The sequence below is a fragment of the Macrobrachium rosenbergii genome, chromosome 40 (assembly GCF_040412425.1).
Source record: "Macrobrachium rosenbergii isolate ZJJX-2024 chromosome 40, ASM4041242v1, whole genome shotgun sequence".
Taxonomy (NCBI): Eukaryota; Metazoa; Arthropoda; class Malacostraca; order Decapoda; family Palaemonidae; genus Macrobrachium; species Macrobrachium rosenbergii.
The window spans coordinates 7,348,492-7,371,668 of NC_089780.1; the positions used below are offsets into that span (position 1 = coordinate 7,348,492).

At 37.9% G+C, this 23,177-nt stretch overlaps 2 protein-coding genes across 4 annotated transcripts in view; one reads left to right on the top strand and one right to left on the bottom strand.

The window, feature by feature from the left end:
• The window catches only part of LOC136826085 (uncharacterized), a 123,334-nt gene extending 117,140 nt beyond the window's left edge, over positions 1-6,194 (top strand). For 2 of the 3 annotated variants that reach the window (XM_067083052.1, XM_067083051.1), the window contains 2 exons: positions 4,039-4,229; positions 4,483-6,194. In XM_067083052.1, the coding sequence (XP_066939153.1) occupies positions 4,039-4,229; positions 4,483-4,747 (456 nt within the window). In that variant the 3' untranslated portion in view covers positions 4,748-6,194. Of the gene's footprint in view, positions 1-171; positions 310-4,038; positions 4,230-4,482 lie in introns of those variants that run through there. The other variant, XM_067083053.1, reaches the window with a different exon arrangement.
• On the bottom strand, positions 94-22,180 carry LOC136826006 (zinc finger protein 271-like). The gene is made up of 11 exons (XM_067082865.1): positions 22,075-22,180; positions 21,600-21,657; positions 17,701-20,115; positions 17,296-17,309; positions 13,378-13,473; positions 9,497-11,186; positions 7,551-7,747; positions 6,990-7,096; positions 4,442-4,625; positions 3,027-3,329; positions 94-2,884 (listed from the first exon to the last, which is right to left on the bottom strand). The coding sequence occupies exons 3-6, from the start codon at positions 19,499-19,501 to the stop codon at positions 9,693-9,695; spliced, it is 3,405 nt and encodes a 1,134-aa protein (XP_066938966.1). The 5' UTR covers positions 19,502-20,115; positions 21,600-21,657; positions 22,075-22,180; the 3' UTR covers positions 94-2,884; positions 3,027-3,329; positions 4,442-4,625; positions 6,990-7,096; positions 7,551-7,747; positions 9,497-9,692.
• Between the last annotated feature and the right edge of the window lie 997 nt (positions 22,181-23,177).

Consider the following 23,177-nt stretch of genomic DNA (forward strand, 5'->3'; position numbering starts at 1 on the left):
CTACATTTGAAGAATCTTTTTTAATGTTTTGAGGCTTTAAAAGTTCCATATTTGTTCATAAGTAAAGGACAAATAAAAATAATATACAAAAACTATGATCTCAACATTTTATTGAAACATGTAAACCTTCCATTTTCACTTATGGTTACTTCCATAAATGGTCATCAACAGGTACATTTGGAGTGATCTCCTCAGTGTGTACCCCTAACAAAAATGGGCTCTATTAAGCTGAATTTCAAACACTGCTGCTACATGTTAAAAGGGACAATAAGAGAGAATCGTTCCATAACAGCCAATGCTCTTCGATTGGATTCCGAATTATGTAGCCTAACAGCATCTGCAACTGACCCAGCATGCACTTTGCCCAAGCAGCTGCCTCTCAAGATGAAGAAGAAGAGAACCAGTCCTTCCAGTGATGCTCAGCTAATGTGTACCAAAGGATGTGAGCCATTTTTGCGATTAATGTCATAGGAAAGATTCTCTCCTGTTGGAGCTTCTGGTCAGTGGCTCACAGATTTACTCATTTCCTTTGTCGAAACAAGTTCCTCTCAGGTTTTGTGGTAAAAGGCAATCACTTGGCTTCATATGAGTTCTTCAAATGGAAGGGTATGGATCTTCCTGCTTTTAATATAATTATCCACCTCATGCTCCATGAGCTTGGATAATTCTACTATAGTAGAGAGATTGCGCCCTTACATCTGAAGACCTGGTAGTATAAGGCTGAGTAAAAGCCATTTACCACAAAGCCTGAGAGGAACTTTGTTCAACACAGGAAAATGATTTAGTTTGTGAACTGCTGACCAGAGGTTTCAACTGAAGAGGAAAACCCTTTCTATGACATTAACCACGAAAGATTGCTCACATCCTTAGCTACACATTAGCTGAGTAGTGTTGGAAGTCTTCTGGAAACTCCTGCACATCAACCAAGGATTGTTGGAAATCTCCTGCCAGCCACTGTACCACCCTGCAAGAAAGCCTCTCTCAATTGCACGAACTGCTGAATCACCAAGAAGCAGTGTAGCTGTATGGAATGTACCACCTGATAACGTCAAGCTGCAAAGGGGAGAGAGCCGTGAGGGAACCTCTTGGTGTGCTTCTATAATACAACTTCCACAGCAGAGACACTTCCAGAATTTTGGCCCAACCTCTTTAGTATATAACATGCTTGATGACTTCGCCATCTGCAGATGAGAAGACAAAGTGCAGGACATTGCTGGTGTTGGGAGGAAAGGCATGATGAAGAATTTTCCTCTCACAAAAGTGCATTCTTGTGGGTAAATTTTGAAGTAGTAGCCTATGAAGAAGTCCTTTCTCCCAAGATGTCCTACCAGGCTTTGAGTGAGTGCCCTCCCCACTTCTAGAGGCAGCAAAGGTACTTTTTTCAACCCCTGGGTGTTGTTACCTCTACTGTAGGTAGGTAGGGTTGACACATGGGTTCCTTTTCACTCGTCTCGCCATGTCATCTTGGACAGGAGGACTGCTCATGATATTATATACACTTGTGCTTCTCCTGATGAAAGGTGGTAACATCTACAGTATCCTGCAAGGTTCTCTACGGTGATGAAAGTCTACCTAGCTGAGGCCATGGGAGAGAGAACATAAATGCTACTGAGCACATTCACCTTTCAGGTTCAAGGTGAACAATGAACTGAATGATATACTCACAGATTGTTACAATACCCATAGGTTTTATATGACAGCAACCTGTTTCACTCATGAACCTTTTGTGTGTACATACAATCCAAAAACTGTAAATGTGCCAAGCAAGAAAGCAGTGCTGATGCTACAGCACTACTTTCTTGCTTAGCACATTCACAGTTTTCAGATTGTGCGCACACAGACAAGGTTCATGAGAGACGGGTTGCCGTCATATGATAACTATGGGTACCTTGACAATTTGCAAGTATGTGATCACTCAGTTGATGGTTTGCCTTAACTTCCAAAGGTCAATAAGCACAATAGTGTTTCTATTCACTCTTCCATGGCCTAGTTAGGCTTTCATCAATCATAGAGAACCTTGTGGGATAGAAGTTACCACAAGTGCATCAGGAGAAGCATAAGTGTATATGTTAGAAGCAGTCCTTCTGTCAAAGATGGCATGATGAGACAAGTAAAAAGGAACCCATGTGTCAACCTTACCTACCTACGGTAGAGGTAACAACACCCAGGGGTTGAAACAAACACCTTTGCTGCCTCTAGAAGGGGGGAGGACACTCACTCAAAGCCTGGTAGAACATCTTGTGAGAGAGGAATTCATAGGCTACTCTACTTCCCGTAAGAGGAAATGGAAGCAGAATAAAAAGTGCTTGCAGTTCTCCATCTTACTCCTTCAGAGTGTCTTTTTCTTCTTAGTTGCAGAAGAGCTGGTCAATTCAAAGACAACGGATGTTGATGAAGCAGCAGCTGTGGTTGATATCACTGGGGCACCTCCCTTGAAAAGGATACCTTTTACAGGAGGATGAACAGCGCTGAGCTCCTTAGCGAGTGATGTGAATTGTAAAAACAGCTTACGGCAACTCCCCTGACTTCTTGGTTAGGTTGCTATAGAATGCTGAGAAAGATGAGCTGCCTGGATTACTGAGGAAAAACCACATCTTGCCAATATACATCATGTTACTCGAAGAGCAGAACATATTGTCAGAGGGGACCATCTTGCATGTCTCTCGTAGGGAAGCTCAGTGTTGCAGGGCCTTCCATTCCTAAAGGACCAGTAATGGTGGATCCACAAGAACAAGGGACATGAAACACCCCTACTGGCACTCATGCCCCCTCAGCAAGACATCCTCACGTAATGGCTGTTGAAGGAGGAGGTTGTGACGGCAGGTGAGTGGGGCGTTTCCCACTTAGAGTTTCAAAGATTGACTCCAGGTAGTACGTTGCAATCCTGAAAGGAAAAACATTGTGTAAGATTTGAGGCATATAAAGCCTAATTACAGTGAAGAATAAATTAATCTTTTAGAAGACATTATATATTTCTTTTGTACTTTTCCCAGGTATACAAACCAAAGCATTCTAAATTGACTTACTTCTTAGGTGGGAAGTCTTCTCTGACTATTAATTGAAGCTGAATCCTATCCAGAATTGTCATGCTCCCAGTGAGCAAGAGATGCAGCGCCTTGTGTAACCTATTTGGTCTGGCATATGGGATCACAGATTTTGCAGTTGATGTACCAACCTCATAAATACCCACCCCTTGCCCAGGAGGGGGTGTCCTCAGGGAAGGAGAAAGGAAGGTCTTTGGCAGCAAGAAGAAAGAGGTGGGTTACCATTTCTACTGGAGAACCTCCCAACAGCTGTAACTTCTGCCCTACAACAGCAACACTACGAGCCTGAAAGGAAGATGACAATAAATAGTGGAATCAATTAAGGAAAAACAATTGAGGGGTGAAAGTTCCACTCTTAACACCCTTCACGCCTATGAAAAAGACACCAATTTTTTCAAACAAAACTCAGAGATATACACACACAAGATCAACTAAGCAACAAATCCTCATATGACAACAGCCAAAGAAAAAGTGGCTAATGATGGAAGGTGATCAGTTATCAGTATTTTTATCAGTTTCAACAACCATTCTAGAAAGGTGTTAATATGAAATGAGGGAGAGAGGGAAGTCCAAGGTCACCTGGAAGTTTTGGTAAGGAGACAGAGAGGAAAATATTACAACTGGTCACTGCAAGTCCTTGAAACAAGATACTGAACATAATACCTTCCAGGAAAGAGGGGGAAGAAGCAGTCAAAAGATTTTGAGTTTCTAGCCAAGACCAGCTTTGATTAAGTTAATCATAGAACTCACTGGTGTATTTGTTAAAAGATGGTAGCCTCCAGGTAGGCACATGGATCTAATAGCTTTCCCTGATAGTGCCCAAATGCTAGTGTTCTTACAAATACAGAAAGTTTGGTTCTGATGTAAAACTACGGACTATGACAGTTTGTGGTAGTAATTATATAAAAAATTTCACTTATGTTCTTTCCACTTTTTAAAACAATTCAGTGGTTTCTAATTTACTAATGCCCACATTCAATTATTTGGAAAACAGATGGCCTCATTCTTGGGTGGAGGAAGGCACCTGCAGGAAGCAGTGAAGAAGGACGCAGTGCCCACCTTCTTAGAAATCACAAAGGGCCTTGACGGAAGACACCCCCACTGCATCCAGAGAGCGCTTTGTCGCATAAACTCTCATACTTATGGAGCTTCCTTTGTTTCCAAACTCGCCATTCAGTTTTTAAGGTTAGATTTCTATTCTCTTGTACAGTTATCAGCAGTAAATGTTTCAAGTTTTAGATATGGGTCATACTATTATGTTTTAACAGGTTTTCTTGTAATCATCAGAACTATAATTATTACAGTAATTTAGTCAATGATATAAAAAGTGTCTAGCTATACTGTTAACATAAACATGAGACTGTGTATAACAGAAAGTATCAACTCTCATACATTACCCTCTTCACAAACGTTTGATAATTATTCCTGACGTTTACAGCAATCAGCTGATTGGAGAACCATCTTCTGAAGGACTTGTGAAGGCTAACCAACGTGCGATGGCTGCAGGAAGAGAAGGCTTGAACTGCGAAGATGAATTTCCAGACTGCGCATCTGAGGCTACGAGCACGGTACCATCTTCAACTAAAGATAGTGGTGACAAAAGTAAAAACATCTTTACCTTCGAAGATAATTTCCAAAACACAGCAGTAAACAAAATAGTTTGCCAACACAAACGATACTGCAACATGAGAAGTTTGCAATGAAATATTCAAAGGGGATAGACATTCAGTTTTGTCACTAAATTACAGTACTAGCCATCTGGTATTGAATACAACAGCAAGTAATTGTTTGTTTGAAGTCTGACACACCTGATTTATGAACTTCATACATATTGTTTTAACGCAAGTCTTTTAGATAAACGCTCCAAACACACCTAATGTTTGTAAGAGCTGAAAAGATTACTTGATCTCAAAGATTTAAGGTAAATCTCACAACTATCCAATTAGTTATAACAGAACTATGGGAAAGTTTCTCCCATAAAAAAAAAGTTTCACTGATGAATTACAAATTTGCATTTTCAAGTTATGTAAATGATAGTTAAATTATATACTAGATAGTTAAATAATATACTATGACTTGCTATTTGATCCCATATAACATGTGATAGATGTTAATCATTCATTATCTGAATATAAGTTAATTAGGAATGACACAAGCAGCTTGCATCAAGAGTTACACTGCATGTACTGACTTTTAGACAAACCTGAGGCAATTATTCTCAAGTTGTGGAACCTACTAACAGTGGAAAGTATCTCTCACAAATAGTGAATGACCAAAACGAAAACGACGAAGATCTATCAAGTATTTAACAACTACGTGGGGTATCACAACTTCATCAGATGCTTGTCTCGCATAGCTTTACAGTATGGTCAAGTCGTTTCTAGGAATGAAATGACACTGACATTACCTTTTACCAAAGTGGTTTGCGGAGTCAGTTCTGTGACGGTGGATAATTCTGGCAAGTTTTGTTCTATCTGCAAGTTTTGCACTATCAAGCTCAAATATTTGTTTTTTCAAGAGAAGCAAGGCTGATTCTCAATTTTGTACGTTTTACTACGATCTCCAAATCTAGTTCTGAGTTAGGAATTTTCATTTTAAACACGGGGCCATTTAAGGTACTGATATCATATAAAGTTTAAATGGCTCATCATTAAACTGTTACTTTCAACAGAAAGGGCATAATACTTTTAAGGTGACTCATATTTAGCTGACGTGTTATAAAGGACCTATATTACAAAATATAATAGAACTGTTCTCATCTCCCTCTACTGGTAATGTTATCGTTAGATCTTTACTTAGGATGTATTAATTGGCATAGGTTAGTGTGCTACTGAGTGGCATCACAGTTTAAGGTTCTTAATTTAAGAAATACTGTTTAATTGTTACTTCGTTGTGGAGCATAAGGAATTATGACTGAGGGCAGTCTTCTTCAAACTTTTGCTCCTATTGCAAGCTTTCATATTTTAATTCTTACACTGATTTACCTCGTCATTACCACAATCATCATTCTCCAAACATCTGCAGTTTCTACTTCTTTCATGAACTTATTGAATACCATTTCAATATGATTTTTTTTTTGCCTGTCACCATCGTCATCATCATCCATGCATTTAATTTTCATAACTGTATTTATTAAAGCATAAAAGATAACAGTTTAGCGTTTTATTATTATTTAAGCCTGTTTACGAACTAGTTTTACTTCCTAATTTTGGTCCTTGTAATTTAAAGGACCTCTCTTGCTATGAAAGGATTGTAATCTAAAGGACCTCTCCCGTTATGAAAATTATTGTAATCTAAAGGACCTCTCCCGTTATGAAAATCATCGTAACCTACAGGACCTTGTCTACCTAGGAAACTGAATGCAATGTGAATATCTGAAGCTAAAGGAGTTAGCCCATTAGTGGGTATCTGATTCCCATCTCCTGACCTATTAAAAGGACAGCCAACTGGATACTCAATCTTAAGTTTCTCTGCTCAATTGTCAGCTCCTGGATAAGACCTATTAAGTTAGTATGGTCTAGCACATGACCTAGACTTTGAAAAGATATAATTTTAAATAAACCTAACTGTGATGTTAAACCTGATGCTACATATCCAAGTGATATGGTGCAAGCAAAGAAATTCTCTGAATGCATGAGCCTAATAGTGCTAACTAATGAATCCAACTATCTTAATGACAATAATGCAAGATGAAGAGGAAGATAAAAAAAAATATACTTGATTCAAAAAGTGTTGGGCATCTTGACAGGTGTATAGGAGATGGCTGTGAATTTTACGGCATTTCTCTATCCTTTCAAACTCGTGTGAAATAGTGCTTGCATCCTGAACTTCAGTTGCTTCTAAGCTGCAAGAATGTATCGAATAACAGAAATGTTTATAATTTTGTATAAAATGCAACAGGTACCATGTTCTAAAAACGAATAGAATACAAAAGATAACTTTTACCTTTCCCAGTAGTCGGACAAAGATGTGGGTGTTGTCCAAAACAGAATGTTTTTCACACATCCGCTCTCTAATGAATATAGATTTGGTAGATCCCGACTTCCTTCACCCTGAAAGAGATGTTTGTGTTCAGCAACATACAAGTTGTAAGTTATTCAATCTTTTTCAATCTTCTTATTAATGAAAAATGAAGACCATATGAAAAGACTAGTGGATAAACTTCACAGTTATTCATAAACAAATACAATAGTGTGATTAAAAATAAATTCATGAAATAACTGTTAGTTTGTCAATTAACATTGTGGTATAATTACAAGACTACTATGTCAAAGGTTCCCATAAGGGTATAGGGTATCAAGTCAACCCAAGTCAAGAAGGAATGAATATATTCTCCAATCTTCAAGGAAGGAAAATATCCTCTGGTAACTTCTCACAATGTATTTTTTACCCATTTTTTTAATTCTTGGAAACCCATACAAAAATAATCCAATAACCACTTTGTTTTCAAAAACATCTAAAAGAAAAATTATCCAAAACTTGAAGAATAAAAGCATCTATCTGTACCTTTATTTCCAGAAGATTTCTCTGCATTACTGAGATTCAACTGGACAGCACAAACGAGGACACCGCATCAAACACGCCGCATGGCTTGCAACACTTTGCAATACTCCGTATTTTTCCGGCAACACACATCTTCATAGAAACCTCAAATATCATAACTGTCAAATAAGGACTCCTGTTGTTAGTCTGTCCTGCCACCTCTGAAAAATTTTTGGATGATGATAACAACACAGTTTTCTTGAAACTTGACTCACACTGTCTTCTTTCTTGTAAAAAATGAAATAAAATCTATGTTTATAGTTTCTGTCACTGTAGTACATATACATGAAAACAATAAATGTACATGAATATACTTTAATGTTTCAAGTAATCTACAGATTCACCTTTCTTTCAATACTGCAGATTTTTTTTCAGATTTATAAAAATTACTTTAAAAGACAGTCTGACAATAAAAAAAAAAAGATAACTTTTCCAAATTAAATTTCAATCATTACACATACTGTAGCTACAAAGATATATTGATTTTACTGTAATTTTCCATAAAGAAAACTTCATTTAGCCAATAAATTAGCAGTACAACTAATGATCTAACCAAAAAAGGCATCATCCATCCAGGTTTTCAGCAAATAAGTACAGTGCACAACCTATCTATCTGAAGTACTGCAAGTGAACTACATGAACTTATTATACCTCAACTCATACAATTCAATGTTGCTATGCAATTACCTATAACACAACATACCCACAATCAAATGAAATGATGACCTGTTTAGCTCAATTACTTGAATTGAGTCTTAATCCTCAAACAAATTTTTAAAACCCAAACAAAATAAAAAAAAAGTACTGAAAAGTCCTTCTTTCTTCTAAATATATTCATGTAAATTTATATTTCTAAGTGACTTAATTCTGCCAAAATTAGAGAGTATATGTTGTTCCGCCATCAATCTTACTTTCAGAAATATTCATGAAAATATAATGACCTACATTTTAACAGGAAAATGCCCCACATCAATAATCAAATAAACTTAAAATGTATCCTAATCACCATCAAGAGAACAAGGTTAGGCAATACTATTTGGCAGCCAATGTTTCAGGTAATCTGTGAATTCACCTTTCTTTCAAAGCTGCCTATTTTTTTTAAGCTTTATAAAAACTGTTTCAAACAACAAAAGTAAAAAAATCAATAGGAAAAAAGACTTGATAATCTTACCAAATTACACTTCAATCATTACACATACTGTGGCTGCCAAGCCACTGATTTTACAGTAACTTTTTAGTCAAAATGACTTTAATTAGCCAATAAACTAACAGTACCCTTAATGACTAGACCAAAAAGGGGTCTCAGCCACCAGTTTTACAGGTAATAAACAACCTATCCATCTGAAGTGTTGCAAGTCAGCTACTGTACATTAATTTCTTATTCCAAAGTTGTACAATTCAATGCTGATATAAAATAATCTATAACAAGACACGTCCACAGGGAAATGAAATGATTACCTATTTCCAGCTTTGACCCTCAAATTCTTAAAACCAAATCCAAAAGAAGCATTAAGAAGTTCTTCCTTCTCCTAAATATAAGAATGTTAACTCAAATTTTTAAATGGCTAAATTCTACCAAATTGGGGGTAAAAATGCTGTTCCTTCATCAAGCTCACTTTAAGAAAACTTCATGAAAATATAAACTTACATTTTATCAGGAAACTTCCAACATCAAGAAGCAATTTTCAAATGTATCCTAACCACCACCAAAAGAATTAAGTCTGGGAAGAATACTTTGCACCCCAAAAAATTAGCACTTATTTTCCCACAGTTCCTCTGTACTATTTGGAACATAAAACCATGGTTCTTTCGATTAAATATGACAGTCATCCTGATCTCAAGAAATCAATACTACTGTATACAAATTCTATCTAAATACAGTAAATGAATGGCAATGTCAGTACACTTACCATATTGATTAACGATGCACAGTAGGGGGCTGCCTCTCTATAAACCTCCCTGCGATGCCAAAATATGTCAGGAAACGCCACTGGCTGGCCATACAGGGCTCCTATTTCAAACTAAGCATGTGTCTTACTCCACAATACCACTGATTTACAAAGAGGTACAAAAATATGTAGAAATATCAAAATCTGGACGAGACGTTTAGCTTGCATAATCACATTCTTCTTTGATGAATAAACAGTCTTTATTTTCACTTTTTATAACTACTGGGTCACTGTTCTTCTTCTGATTCTCAGTGGATTTTTTACCTTCAGGTTGGTCTAGTTTGACAGACTCAGACCCAGACCCATCGCTGTCTATGTCTTCCTCTTTGATAAAGATGCTGTTTTCGGGATAGAGATCGCTAGGATTCTTATCGCTCTCGGAACCCGAGTCCCTGCTGTCTTCTGCATCGCTCTTACTGCCATTCACTTCTTTGGAATTGCAGGTTACAGCACTAAGTGTCTGTTTCTCACTTGTATCCGATTTGACCTGCTCTACTAACTTATGCGTACAAACTTCGTGCCACATGCGCGATCGCTCGTTTGGAAAATACTTCTCGCAAACGCTGCACACGAATAATTTCTCCTTATCGCAAGGAAACGACTCAACTTCCTTCAGCTCGGCAGAATGAGTACTCTTTACGTGCATGATAATGTTCATTTTCTTCAGGAACACACGGACGCAAAACGAGCACCTGAACTTCTTCATGTAGCAGGCCCTATTCTCCTGGTGTTTTTTCAAGTAACTCTCGCTCGTGAATATCCTGTGACAATCGGGACACCTGATTGGTTTCTCTGCGTGCACTTTCATGTGTTGATTGAGACTATACTTGTTAGCGTATCTCTTGCGACAGATATCACAAAAATGACTCGAGTCATTTTCCGAACAGTCCTGGTCGTCTGACTTGGACTCGAGTAACGCTCTTTCTCTGTCGTGTATCAAGCTATGGTCCTTCAGGCCTGTCTGCCTGCTGAACCCTCGGTTACAAACCGTGCACACGAACGGCTTCTCTCCAGTGTGAACTCGCAAGTGAGCTTTGAGGCTGCAGTTGGAGTTGAATTCGATTCCACACACGGGACACTTGAATACCTTCGTCTGCGAGTGTCGGAGCATGTGCCCCCTGAACGATCCCAAATGATGAAACACCTTCCCACAGATGGTACACGGCATCTCCTTGCCCTCGTGAACCGTCTGGTGCATCTTGAGGTCGTACTCCAGGGAAAACTTCTTACGGCAGATGGAACACTGAAACGGCTTCTCCCCCGTATGGGTTCGCAAGTGGGCCTTCAGATGGCTATTCTGCGTGAATTTCCTGCCACAGACCTCGCAGTCCAGCAAGTTCTCGCCCGTGTGAAACTTCAAGTGCTTCGTCAAGGTTCCTTTCGAGGTATATCTTGCTAGACAAACGCCGCACTCGTAAGGCTTGTCACCAGAATGGCCCGACTCGTGCCTCTGACAGTTCGCTTTTCGACTGAACGACTTCCCGCAGATGCTACAACTGTAGGGCTTTATGCCGAAATGCGAGCGAAGGTGGATGTCCATCGATGCTCGACACGTACTTAAAATGCCGCAGTGGTCACACTTTAGGGATTTTTTCGTCTCTGCCATGGTAACTAAATCATCAGGACTTCTAGTGAAGCTATTCCTTAAAGGCTGTCATCTTGAAAAAGGTGTAGCAATCCTGACATAATGTAAATTTGTTCTGTCTTCTTCCTTGCTGAATGTATGGCTGAAAAAAATTATATGACTTAAGATTTCAACTTCATATTGTACATTGCTTGGCTAATTTTCAAATGTTTCAAATTCATAACCACAAATTGATAAATTTCGGAAAGAGCATAACTGTTTCCTGATATATCTAGTCGTTTTATAACATATCCCCAAAAAAGTTATGAAAAAAGATATACTACTTCACGTAGGCTGGTTCATTAGCATCAAGGTTGGCTTACGGAGATGAAAAACTTCTTTTCATGTGTCTATGTTAACCATTGGTCTTCCCCAGCTTAAAAAAACTTGGAGTACCCTTTTTTTTTAATTACATTTTTCAATCTAATTTCCTTGACACCGATCATTCCATGCAAACATGTTTTTGTATAATGCCTGTGGATTCTTACCTTGGTGTAATACACTTATACACTTTCTGTGTTTCTTCCACTGGTAGTAATGGGTTTTGCCCGCTGTCAAGCGATTACTTGAGTTGTGTCACTGTAAGCCTCACATAACTTGATGACTTTTCTGTGTTTTTCCATCCTTGGTGCTTGGTATGGCTATATTTGCTAAAGTATGCTGTGGGTTTGTTAGCATTTACTAATGAGTTGTTTGGTTAAATCATTTTAACTCAATCGCATCCATTTACTATACCTTTAAATGCAGTTAATAGTTCCTGTAGACACTTAAGTGTATAATTTCTACTAATTCCATAAAGAATTTTAAGGAATTTGGAGAAATTATACACAAGTGTCTCTACAAGAGCTGCTGACTGTATTAAAGTCTAGATTAAATTGATGGGATTGTGTTAAAACAATTTAACCAAACAATTGTGTAATAAATGCAAAAAAACCCAGCAACATACTTTAGAAAGTATAGCACCTCACCAAACACCAAGGATGAAAAACACACTGAAAACTCCTGAAGCGGTGGTAGGCAACACCCAAATAATTCCTTGAGAGCAGGCAAAACCCATTATATTGCCTATGGAAGTAACATTGATGTTTTTAAGTGAAGGTTTCTCCATGGGGTGGATACTGTATACTGTAACAGCTTAATATTTTAATGAACTGTAATTAATTTTGTTACATTTTTAGCCGATACCCTTTCTAGTATGAGGTATTAAGTCAAATGTTACGTTTACATTAATATGATTTATCTCAGTTTCTGTCAGGTGGCAGTTTTACTGAGCTCCACAACCTTATTTCAGTTTGCAAATGTATGTCAAATGTTTTAATTGTTGGTGTTAAATAATTTCCATATTGAAGATCAGTTGAAATGAACTGATTTAATGATCAAATGACCAGTAACAGTTATTTTTGTTTTGCTTTCATTACAATTATCATTATTTATCAACATTAGTGATATTTCAAGTCTCATTTAGCCAGTTTTTTTCAATCTTTACCCTGCCTAATAATATCAATAATATATTCATATGTTCATATAAGGTGAATGTTGGGCAAACTTGATGGAAGATATCAGTGCTGAGAAGTCCCCCTGGTCCCTTCCCCAGACCATCATGCCCGCGAATGAGACCCAACATCTTATGCAGGTGCCTTTAAACTCAGCTTGTCACTGTCCTAAGTTAAGAAACCTTCAGGCCCTACCAAAGATGCCACAGAATTAGAAAAACCTCATCTGAAGCAGAGGGGGAATATTCAGTAACCTGACCTGGCCTTTCAAACTCAGTTTGTTGTTCTAAGTTAAGAAACCCTCACTCAGGCCCTACCCAAGATGTCACAGACTGAGGAAAACCTCACCTGAAGTGGTGGGAGACAGGCATACAATATAAAATTTAGGCCAAAGGCCAAGCACTGGGACCTAAGATGTTATTCAGCGCTGAAATGCAAATTGACAGTAAGGAGGTTTGAAAGGTGTAACAGGAGGAAAACCTTGCAGTTTCACTTTGAAACAATTGCTAGGAGAGGGTGGAGAGAGGTTGCAGCTAGGGGTCGAAGGGATGCTGCAAAGAACCTTCAGTATTGCTTACAGTGTACCGCATGAGGAGCACTAATGATACGGTAACCTATTCCTGGTCTGCTCAAAGGAAAGTGACAATGAGTGACTGGACAGGTTCCAGGAGCCAAGTCACAATTTGAAGGTATCAATGAGGACTGAATGAGGTCTCCTTTCAAACCTTGGGCATAGAATCAGAGGCAAAACCACCAAGACTAGAACGAAAACCTGACTGAAGTGGGCTAGGATGTGAAGCACCCCCATCCTTTGCTGACTGCTAAAAGATGGAGCAAGGAACAGGACAATACCAAGCACAAGAGCGCAGCCATGCTTGTGGAGGCACAAGAATTGATCACACGCACCACCTGGATATGGCATTCTGCCCAGCAAGGCACAAAGAAAGGATGAATCGAAGTCAGTCCTTTTCTCCAAAAATACGGACAGAAAAGGAAACTGTGAATTAAGGAGTGAACTCGGGGGGGTCCTTTTCTCCAAAAATACTGACAGTAAAGGAAACTGTGAAGCAGAGAATAAACTATGACTGAGGCAATGTCAAAGAAGAACAATTAAGATATGTTACCGAGTAAAATAAATGAGACAAATAACATAAGCAACAAAGTCAGACCCACGTTAACCTGCTCCACAAAAGAGCACTTCGGTAATTCTACAGAGAAGCTCCGCACGGCAATACCGTTTATTAATAAAATACTTTGACTGAAGATATAGAAAAGGGTGTACATAATTCAGTACAAGATAATTTGAGAAATTTACTGAGATAATTTGAGAAATGTACTGGTTTTTTATTTAAGCTTTAACATTCAATCCAGTGGGCCTGATACATATGGTGCCCTTTGGAGCTTTTCTGTAGAGTTAACGGCAATCCCACCAAGTTCGAACTTCTGAAGTTTCAACAATTCAACTTCCGTACAATGTCACAAAAATAATTACAATTTTCTCACAACAAATACAAAACTCTAAAAAACTCTGTTGTATCGAACCTCCTGGAAATTAAGGATACAAAGGTATGGAAATCGAAGGATACAAAGTATTGCATCCATTGAAAACTATACTTGGCCATTTATGATTTATAAACCTCGATGACACTAGGCCTATCCTACACGCTTACCATAGGTAAAACCTATGTTTCTCAAATTGAAACATAGGCCTATAGGCTATATAATTTATCTCAAGAGGCCTACATTTTTCGCCGTTTCCTTGACTCGTTTCATTCTGCTTTCGTTGTCCTTTAACAATGCTCATTATTTTAGGCCTATAGTATCGTTCACCGTCTTTTTGTCGTTCATCAAAGTACAAAGAATGGGGTACCCTATGCTGAACAACTATAGACTGGCTTAATCAATTAAAATACAGGCAGTCCCTGGGTTACGATGGGCTTGGCTTACGACCTTCTTCAAATATATTCATCAAAAATTATTTCCCAGGTTACAACCCATGTTCCGGGTTTACGATGCCGACCTGACGGAAGAAATGGCTTCAAAAAGGCAAGAATGGTCAAAATTTGAAGATTTTTAATGAAAAGATCAAAATGCAGGTTATATCGTTTTCAAGACACACAAAGGATTAAAAATAAGGTTTTCTTACGATTTTCGACAATGTCTGGGGTTAGCCTACGCCGTTTTTGGCTTACGTCGCGGTGTGGAAACGGAACCCCGACGTAACCCGGGGACTGCCTGTACTTATAAATATATGAGGGTAAAACTGAAGACTACTGCAGCGGCCTGGTTCCCGCCAGCCGGCGATCGTAATATTCACCGCCTTTTGCTTACGTTTTTGTTTATGTTTATGCTTTTAAGTGGTTTAATATAATATAATATAATATAATATAATATAATATAATATAATATATATATATACAATATATTTACATTTGTTTTTTTTTTATGTCTTAACGTTCACCCGACAGTTGCCGGAGAGCCACAGGGCCCCAGTGGTAGCCTTCAGTTTAACCGATAGGTTACAATACCCCATTACCTTACCAAGGGTAGCCTATAAGCCTATAATCCTAAACCTTGGCATAGGCCTAGGCCTAGCGCCTTCACTCTTTTTTTAAAATTGTCTTTTCGTGTAATAAAGTCTTAAATGAATTTCAATGAGTCTTTCATCGAAATATAGGCCTATAATAAAGACCAAGATAGGCCTAGACCAAAACACCGGCTCCAATAGACCTATACGTTCGTTAAGTCTAGCCTAGGCCTATGTGCCGGTATATGGCCTCCTATAAAGCCTTGGAAATCAAAATCCTAACCAAAATTATTATATATTCCTTCATCTACGAATAAATAGGCCTAAAATAGACTAGATAATAACTTAACCTGTTTAAACCAAATTATAAGGCATATAGGTCTAGGCCTATACGCTTTAAAGACTTATTAAATAGATTTTAAATGAATGTCTATGTTTATACAGACTATATAATCTCTATAAACATCCTATAGGCCTATTCTAATATAATAAATACATGAAATAAGTAATAGTTAATTATTTACCGGTGGTTACGCCCTTACGCCCAGGTCTGTCAAAAGGAAAATGTCAACACCGGTTTACCTGATTTAACTCTACGGGTTAAAAACAGCCTTGTTTAACAAGTTAATTATCAATTATCTTAATTCTTTTGGTTAATAATTACGTAATTGAGTGTTTTAGTTAAAGATTGTTTTTATTAAAATCATTATTCGTTGATTGTTATGTAAGTTAACCATGCGGTTGTGACATTGGGGTTGATATATGTTATTTTATAGGTTTTTTGATCAGTTATGTAATTTCTGTGGTTAATAATTTTATGTATTTGAGTGCTTTTGTTGTAGATTGTTTCATTATGATTGTTATTTATTGATTGTGATGCCAAATTGGAATTCGATTATGGCGTTAAAGGTGATTTTTAGGTCGTTCGTAAAGGTCCTGGATGTTTATATTCTGCAAGATAATTGTCATTATTATAATTATTTTTTGTCGTTTTCCGTTGCTCATTATATAATTCAGCTCAAAAACAGTTTTGTGAATCGTTGGAATAATAATATTTTAACCCAATTTTTATCTTCTTCTTCTTTTCACGCATGGAAACTTTGTGTCAAGTGAAGAGAAAAAAAATCGTCAATCTCAGTCTGACTTTTCCTGCAAATGATTATATAATAAAATTGAAAAGACCTTTAGCTTTTCTTTCCTATAGTTGGTCAATGAAGTATACTGTTCTAAATCAGGAATAGAAATTAAGACACCAGAAAGTTAGGTTAGTTTGACCCCAAAGTTGGAGGAGGCCATTTGGAAAAAAATGGTAAATGAACAATAATCCCTCTCTCATGGACTGGTGCTATTTAGCAGTTCATAGACATGGCAAGATATATGATAATCTATGAAACTATCAACAGGGACAACTCAATTTCGTCTCTGATAAGGCTAAAATCACCCATTCTTTGGACTTAGTACTCTTATCTGTCATTAGGTAATCATAGGGTACTGTCAAATTTCAACATGGACGAAGAACTACATTATGTAGTTCATATGGCCTATTAAGCTAAACCATGTCAAGATAACTTTCGTTTACTTTTCCTGATACCTATCTTGACCTATTTTTTTCTGTTCCCATTATTTCTGATGAAATAACTCACCCTTTCTCATAAACACTTACACATTTTAACATTTCTGGTAGTCATCAAATATCCAAGGAATGCCCAAAGAGTATTTTTTCAAGATGGGTGGAGATATAGTGCTTTGCCCATTCAGCGTTCAATGGAGTTCAGATTCCAGAATCTAAAGGCCATTCTTCATCTCTTCCAGTGGTCTTTGAAGTTGCTGGAAAGTTTATAATAGGTCCTTATATAAATACATGGTACCTAGACATGCTTTTAAGTCAACATGAATACATGTGAGTAGGGGAATCATAAATTTTTTAGATCAAGCAACATGTATTACAACCATGATAAACTTAATACAGTAATAAATTTTGAGTCCACATTTTCAAACTGATTATGGTGCTGCTTTTGACTTAACTATAGTGCTCAATAAATGCTGTACTTTACACCCTTAGTGCTGTGATTTATGAACTTTTATCTTCTTTGAAAAAGGTTTTGCAAAAACTAACATTGGTAGATTCAACTGCAAAGTAAAGATTACCTAATTAGTACTGACAGTCAATATGGAAAGTATGTATTTGGTAACTCCACACTTTCAGATAAAACTCTGATGATGAAAAGTCATTTTTCCCAAAACACAATCTTACAAACAACAAAATACTTCACTTGGTTACAAAGCACCAACTTTTTAGAAGTTTCTCTACAACATAAGGTTGAGGAATGCAAAAACTGGAATGCTGTAATTTTATTGACAATGTGTTTTATAAATACAAGGAGTGACTTAACAATAAACAACAAGCAAGTTCATTTATCCTATGCTTTTCAAAAATCCAAATAGATGATATCAAACAGTTAGAATATTTGCAAGAACGCTTTTCCACGAACATCAAATGTCGACATTTCAAATCACTAGCAAAGTGGGTCTACATCTAACACATCACTTTCAACTTCTTCCTTTATGAAAACCGCATTTATAGGGTCAGTCACTTTCTCTGATACACCGGACGCCCCTGGCATAGGGTCAGTAATTACAGACTCGCAGAAGGTGGAACAACTGACAGACGGAGCCTTTTCAGCGGCAGGCTCACAGGTACCAGGATAACTGATGGACGAATCACTTTCCGTATCTATCTCCGGTTTAGTGTCACTGTCATAATCCATTACAACGCACTGACTGGCATCCAAAAGATTGCCTTTCTTTTCCCCAAAAACTAGCGACTTGTCGTCTTCGTGGTCGTAATCAGGCACATCAGTATCTGAAGGACTTTCGCACTCTTGGTCCAGCTCTTCGTCCTCATCAAACAGATCTTTCTCTCGATTCTTGCGCTCTGCAGCACCCCTGGAAGAGCGGCCTTCCCTGTACGACGGAGGCTGATCCCTGATGTGCAAAGCCATGTGCTTTTTCACATGGTCCTTCTGCTTGAACCCTTTCCCGCAAATCTTGCAGAGGTAAGGACGTTCTTCCGTATGCACTCCCATGTGTCTGTCCAGCGTTCTCTTTTCACTGAACGTCTTACTGCACACCCCACAAGAGAATGGCCGTTCACCAGTATGTATTCTCATGTGGTTGTTGAAGTTCTGCTTTGCGAAGAAGCTTTTTCCACAGATCTCGCACGCAAACTTCCGTCTTGGGAAGTGAATTTTCATGTGACCATTCAGTTTCCGCTTTTCAACGTAACTTTTCCCACATATGTAACACGAAAAAGGCCGTTCTCCTCGGTGCATTTTCAAATGGTTTTCGAGGAACCTTTCCTTGATGAAAGCTTTGTCGCACAAATCACACGAAAATGGTCGTTCGGTTGTGTGGATACTCAAAATATGGTCGTTGAGTTTCTGCTTGTCAAAGAAGCGTTTCGTACACAAATTACACGGGAATGGGCGCTCACCAGTGTGCCTTTTCAAATGTTTATTGAGGTTTCCCTTCTCTGAGAAAGTCTTATTACATATGTTGCACGAATACACCTGCGGACCTTCGTGTGCCTTCAAGTGTCTTTTAAATGGAATTTTTTCTTTGAATTTTTCACCACACAGCATGCACTCAAAAGACAGATCGGCAAAATGTGACTTTAGATGCAGTTTAAATGTTTTCTTTGTGGAAAAACTCTTATCGCACATGTCACACTGGAATGGCTGTTCACCTGTGTGTACCTCCATATGTCTAACGAGGTTGATTTCCCTAACAAAGCTCTTATCACACATCATACAGGCGTACGGATCTTTTCCTTTGTGTAATTTCAAATGGTTTTCGAGGTCCTTCTCTTCCGCAAATCTTTTGCTACAAACATCACAGGCGTGGGGCAGTTTGTCAACGTGCGTTTCCCTATGCGCGAGAAGGTCCGCTTTCTGAGCAAATCTTTCAGGACAAAAATCACAGGCAAAAGGGCATCCGTCGGTGTGTATTCTCAGATGTCTGTTCAGTTTTCCCCTCTCGACAAAACCTTTACCGCAGAACTCGCAAGGAAACCTTCGTTCACCTGTGTGTATCGCCATGTGCTGACTAAGATGGCACTTCTTGATAAAGTTTTTTTCGCAGATAGCGCACGAATAAGGGCGTTCCTTTTCCGGAGGACGCTCGGGAAATGCATCCTGGGATCCTTCGGGGGGATTTTTCTCCGATGAACTTTCTCCTTCGTTACTCGAAAACAAGGGATGGAGAAAATGCGGCGATAAGTTTAGCATCTGTTCACTTCCCATTAAAACACTTTCCACATCCATCGCAGAAAAATTTGACAAAAGCTCACCTAAATAATTCTGTACAAAACCATTTGTTTTGTATAAAGTTCAAACCCTTTTAAACAGCAGAAAATATTACACTTGACTATACAAGAAATATGAAAAACTGTCCTGTCTTTGATCATACTCTAAAATAATTCATCATCATAAAGTATTCCAACAAGTATAGGGTAAGGAGTACCATTAAAACTCCCTTAATTAATATAAACTTCTAGTAACAATACACACAGATCTAGAATTCAAAATAAAACTACAAGGAAATGCAACAGTATAACAATAATTAATGAAAAACAGAAACAATTACAGATAAACAATAATGCTTCAATTATATATTAATATCGATTTTCCTTGGGATTCCTCTTTTTAACTGGCAAATACACTAAAAGTTTTCAATCAATATTCCCAAAATTTGAGATACATATCTGATACATGCACTGCAAGCTGTGTTTTACACTATAGTAGCTAAAACATAAAATGTTAAACGTTTATGTTCACAGTCAGTTCAAACTACAGATTCTTTCAACTTCCCAAGTTCAGCTGCTCCTCTTCACAGTAACTTACAGTACATGCCTCTGAATCCATGTACTACTGCAGATCTGAAAAGAAGAAAGGACTGATGAATTTCAGATTCATATCTACTAATACCTAACTAATAGTAGTTTATTTTTCTACAATAAATACATAAAAAAATTGCAAATATTTTCATAACAATTATGATATATATAAGCATCACAAAGTAACTTAAAAACAGACTTCATGGGAGTTAATCTTTCTCTGATGTTGGCATATGCCATACATTGCATGATAAGTTTTGTTTACTGACCAGCTATCTTTCATCACCAATGTGAGTACATCTGAACCATGGGTGACAGTACACAAACTTCCCATCACACAGCAGCACAGCATATGACACATTTCAATTTGCAAACTAAATGGTCTTACTGTTACACCTAAACTACTGCCACAAACTTTGTTCCTTTCCTTGTTCCATAAGCCTTGTTAAGAACTCAGAGGAAAATTTTTATGCTCCAAGTGATTCTCCATGCTGTTCTGGTTTAATATGAGGCCCATTTAGCAGAATTTCATGGAAGAATTACCACCAAGAGAAACATGACTAGGGGCTGGCTGCATGGAAATAGCAGCTCCGGGTGGTGTGCAGAGGCAGGGAGACAGGTTTAGGCATTGGTAATTTCGCCTCCTCAATTTAGTCGCACTGATCTGTATCTGATATTCAGTGTTACTACTAAAGGTTAGGTTACTTGGGGCTTCACCCCTCCGGCCAGGTCAGGGCGCGGCACGGCACCCTAAGTCTGGTGAGGAAAGTAAGGTCTGGTCACCTTAAGTCAGGTTATTCAGGATACAGCATTCTTGGAAAGGTTAGGTCTGCCCATTTTCACATTGGATTTCTAATCCCTAAACCTGCATCAGCTCCACCGCTTCATTATTGATCACGCACAAGAATCATCGCTTTTTCTTCTGCTGGTTTATCTTACATTTTTGCATTTTTTACCATTACCACCTGCATAATTCACTAATTTCTGGTTTCCCCACAACCACTGGAGTCCCCTCTGTAATAATTAGATAGCGAAGCGGGGAAATACAAAAACAAGTGGTCAGAACCAACAATAATGATAAAAAATTTGTAAAACAAGATAAGCAACTAGATAGTATATAAGGTCAAAGCATTTTGCAAGAAATTACTACAATATAACTGATTTCGAGTTTTGTATTTTTCATAGATATAGAATGCCAGGCTCTTTTGAGAAGAATATTCCCAGAGAGTGATGGATATGGTTGCTGAAACTTGGTAAAAAGTTGGTTAACTGGTTTTAGGTAAGTGACTGGTAGGGTACTGCCCACTCACCTGTCAAAAACCAACGCCTTTAAGTACTTATAAGAAACGCATTTCAACATACAGCTTTGGCAATACTGGTAACATTAGCATAACAGACATAAATACCAATAAAAAATGATATGAAATATCATAAATAAAACAGAAATAAACATAAACAGAATATATAAATATTCCAGTGGGCGTCACACAGCTATGGGTTACCTGGAAATGCCTAAGTTAACCTACCCTAGGGTATGGGGTTATCAAATGTGGTCGAAGCACGAGGAAATCCATCTGAACGGGCCTATGGGAAGGAAAATAAACACAATATTAATTATATAAAATAATTGTCTATAAATGGCGTAATTACCTACATTTCAAAACCCTCATTAACCTGGCACGTCCTAGGGGAGGGGGTGGTGACCCCCGCCCTTAAAGTAGTGGGCGGAAAGGATATGGGGGACATAACTACGCCTAAAAGTCGGCCCTGAGTTCAAATTTAATACAATTAGAAAATTCATTAAAAAAAAAAAAGTCCTTTTTAAAATCCATCACTTACCAATTAAGTCCAAATTTCGCAGCCCAAACTCCCCCCCGAAGGTACATTGATATTTCGGCCCTTTATCGGCCTTCTCAAACCTTTCCAACCTTATTTAGACACTGAAATACCTTCAAATTGCCCGGCTCAGTTCTCCGAGCTGCAAAACGAGTTAAATATCACCTTAAAAACGGAAGAAATAAGTGAAATAAGCTCCGGGTCTCATTCTGACACGACTCAGTCGCCTTCTATTGTTTTTGTTGTTGTTTCTCTCCGTCAGGTTTTCATAGATCTCTAAATCACATTAGAGGGGTTATATGTCATTACTGGCTTGATGGCTACCATGACGGTAATTTGGGCATGGGTAAATAGATATTCATTGTATAGTAGTTTAGATTTGTATAAAAATGGTATTGCAATGATTTATCTAGTGTTTGGACTGATCTGTAATGGTGAGATGCGTGATCTTTGAATCATACTAGAGTGGGTAGTTATATGCAAATACTGGCCTGTTGGTTGCTATGGCAATAAGTATTTACAATACAGTGCTTTAGATTTAGTAAAAAATGGGAAATCAAATATTTCTTTAGCGTTTGGACTGATCTGCAATGATGAGAAGAGCAATACACTCTCCTTTGCTCTAAATTCTTTCCCCCATTCGTCTGCACATTCCTGTTATCTTGCTGTCATATTTACTGATATATATCTGCTGCCTCCTAATTTCTGATCTCAAGTCAACACTCCTCCTGTGTACTACCATATTTTCTCTCTTGGAAGGTTAAGGTGTAGCAGTACAAAACAGGCCTTTTACTTTCCCAATCCTCATACCATACTTTAAAGAGACCTGTGCTGCACAAGGCTGACTTGACCTAAGCCAGACAGTGGGCCTCTTACTTCTGTCCACCTCTCATCATACTTAAAAGAGGCCTCAGGTGGCATAAGGCTGACTTTATCTAAACCATACAGCTACCTAAGTCATTGTTTCATTTATATGGTGTAGTGGTCATGTATAGTACTGCTTACACAATCAGAAATATGAATCCTGCCTTTATCTCTTCCCAAAGTTGTCTTTCTATATCCATCAAGGTACCTTCTGCCATTTTTCTGTAGATGCCATAAAGACTCATGAATTTTCCAATTCATTTTGTTCCAGGAAACTGATTACATTTTGATCATATAATCCAAGTCTGGATATGGGCCCTGAAATTCTGTCTTAAAAGGTGATGTATGTAAAAAATAGTCAGGTTCCTGTTGTTTGCAAATAATTGTAAATTATGCAGATTAGA

Bases quoted from the DNA above. Each gene is read 5' to 3' on its own strand.
- LOC136826006 (XM_067082865.1), bottom strand. From the start codon at position 19,501: ATGGATGTGGAAAGTGTTTTAATGGGAAGTGAACAGATGCTAAACTTA. The intron at 11,187-13,377 runs GTTTGAAAGGAG...TCAAGATGACAG, and splicing joins CCTCTGATTCTATGCCCAAG to CCTTTAAGGAATAGCTTCAC.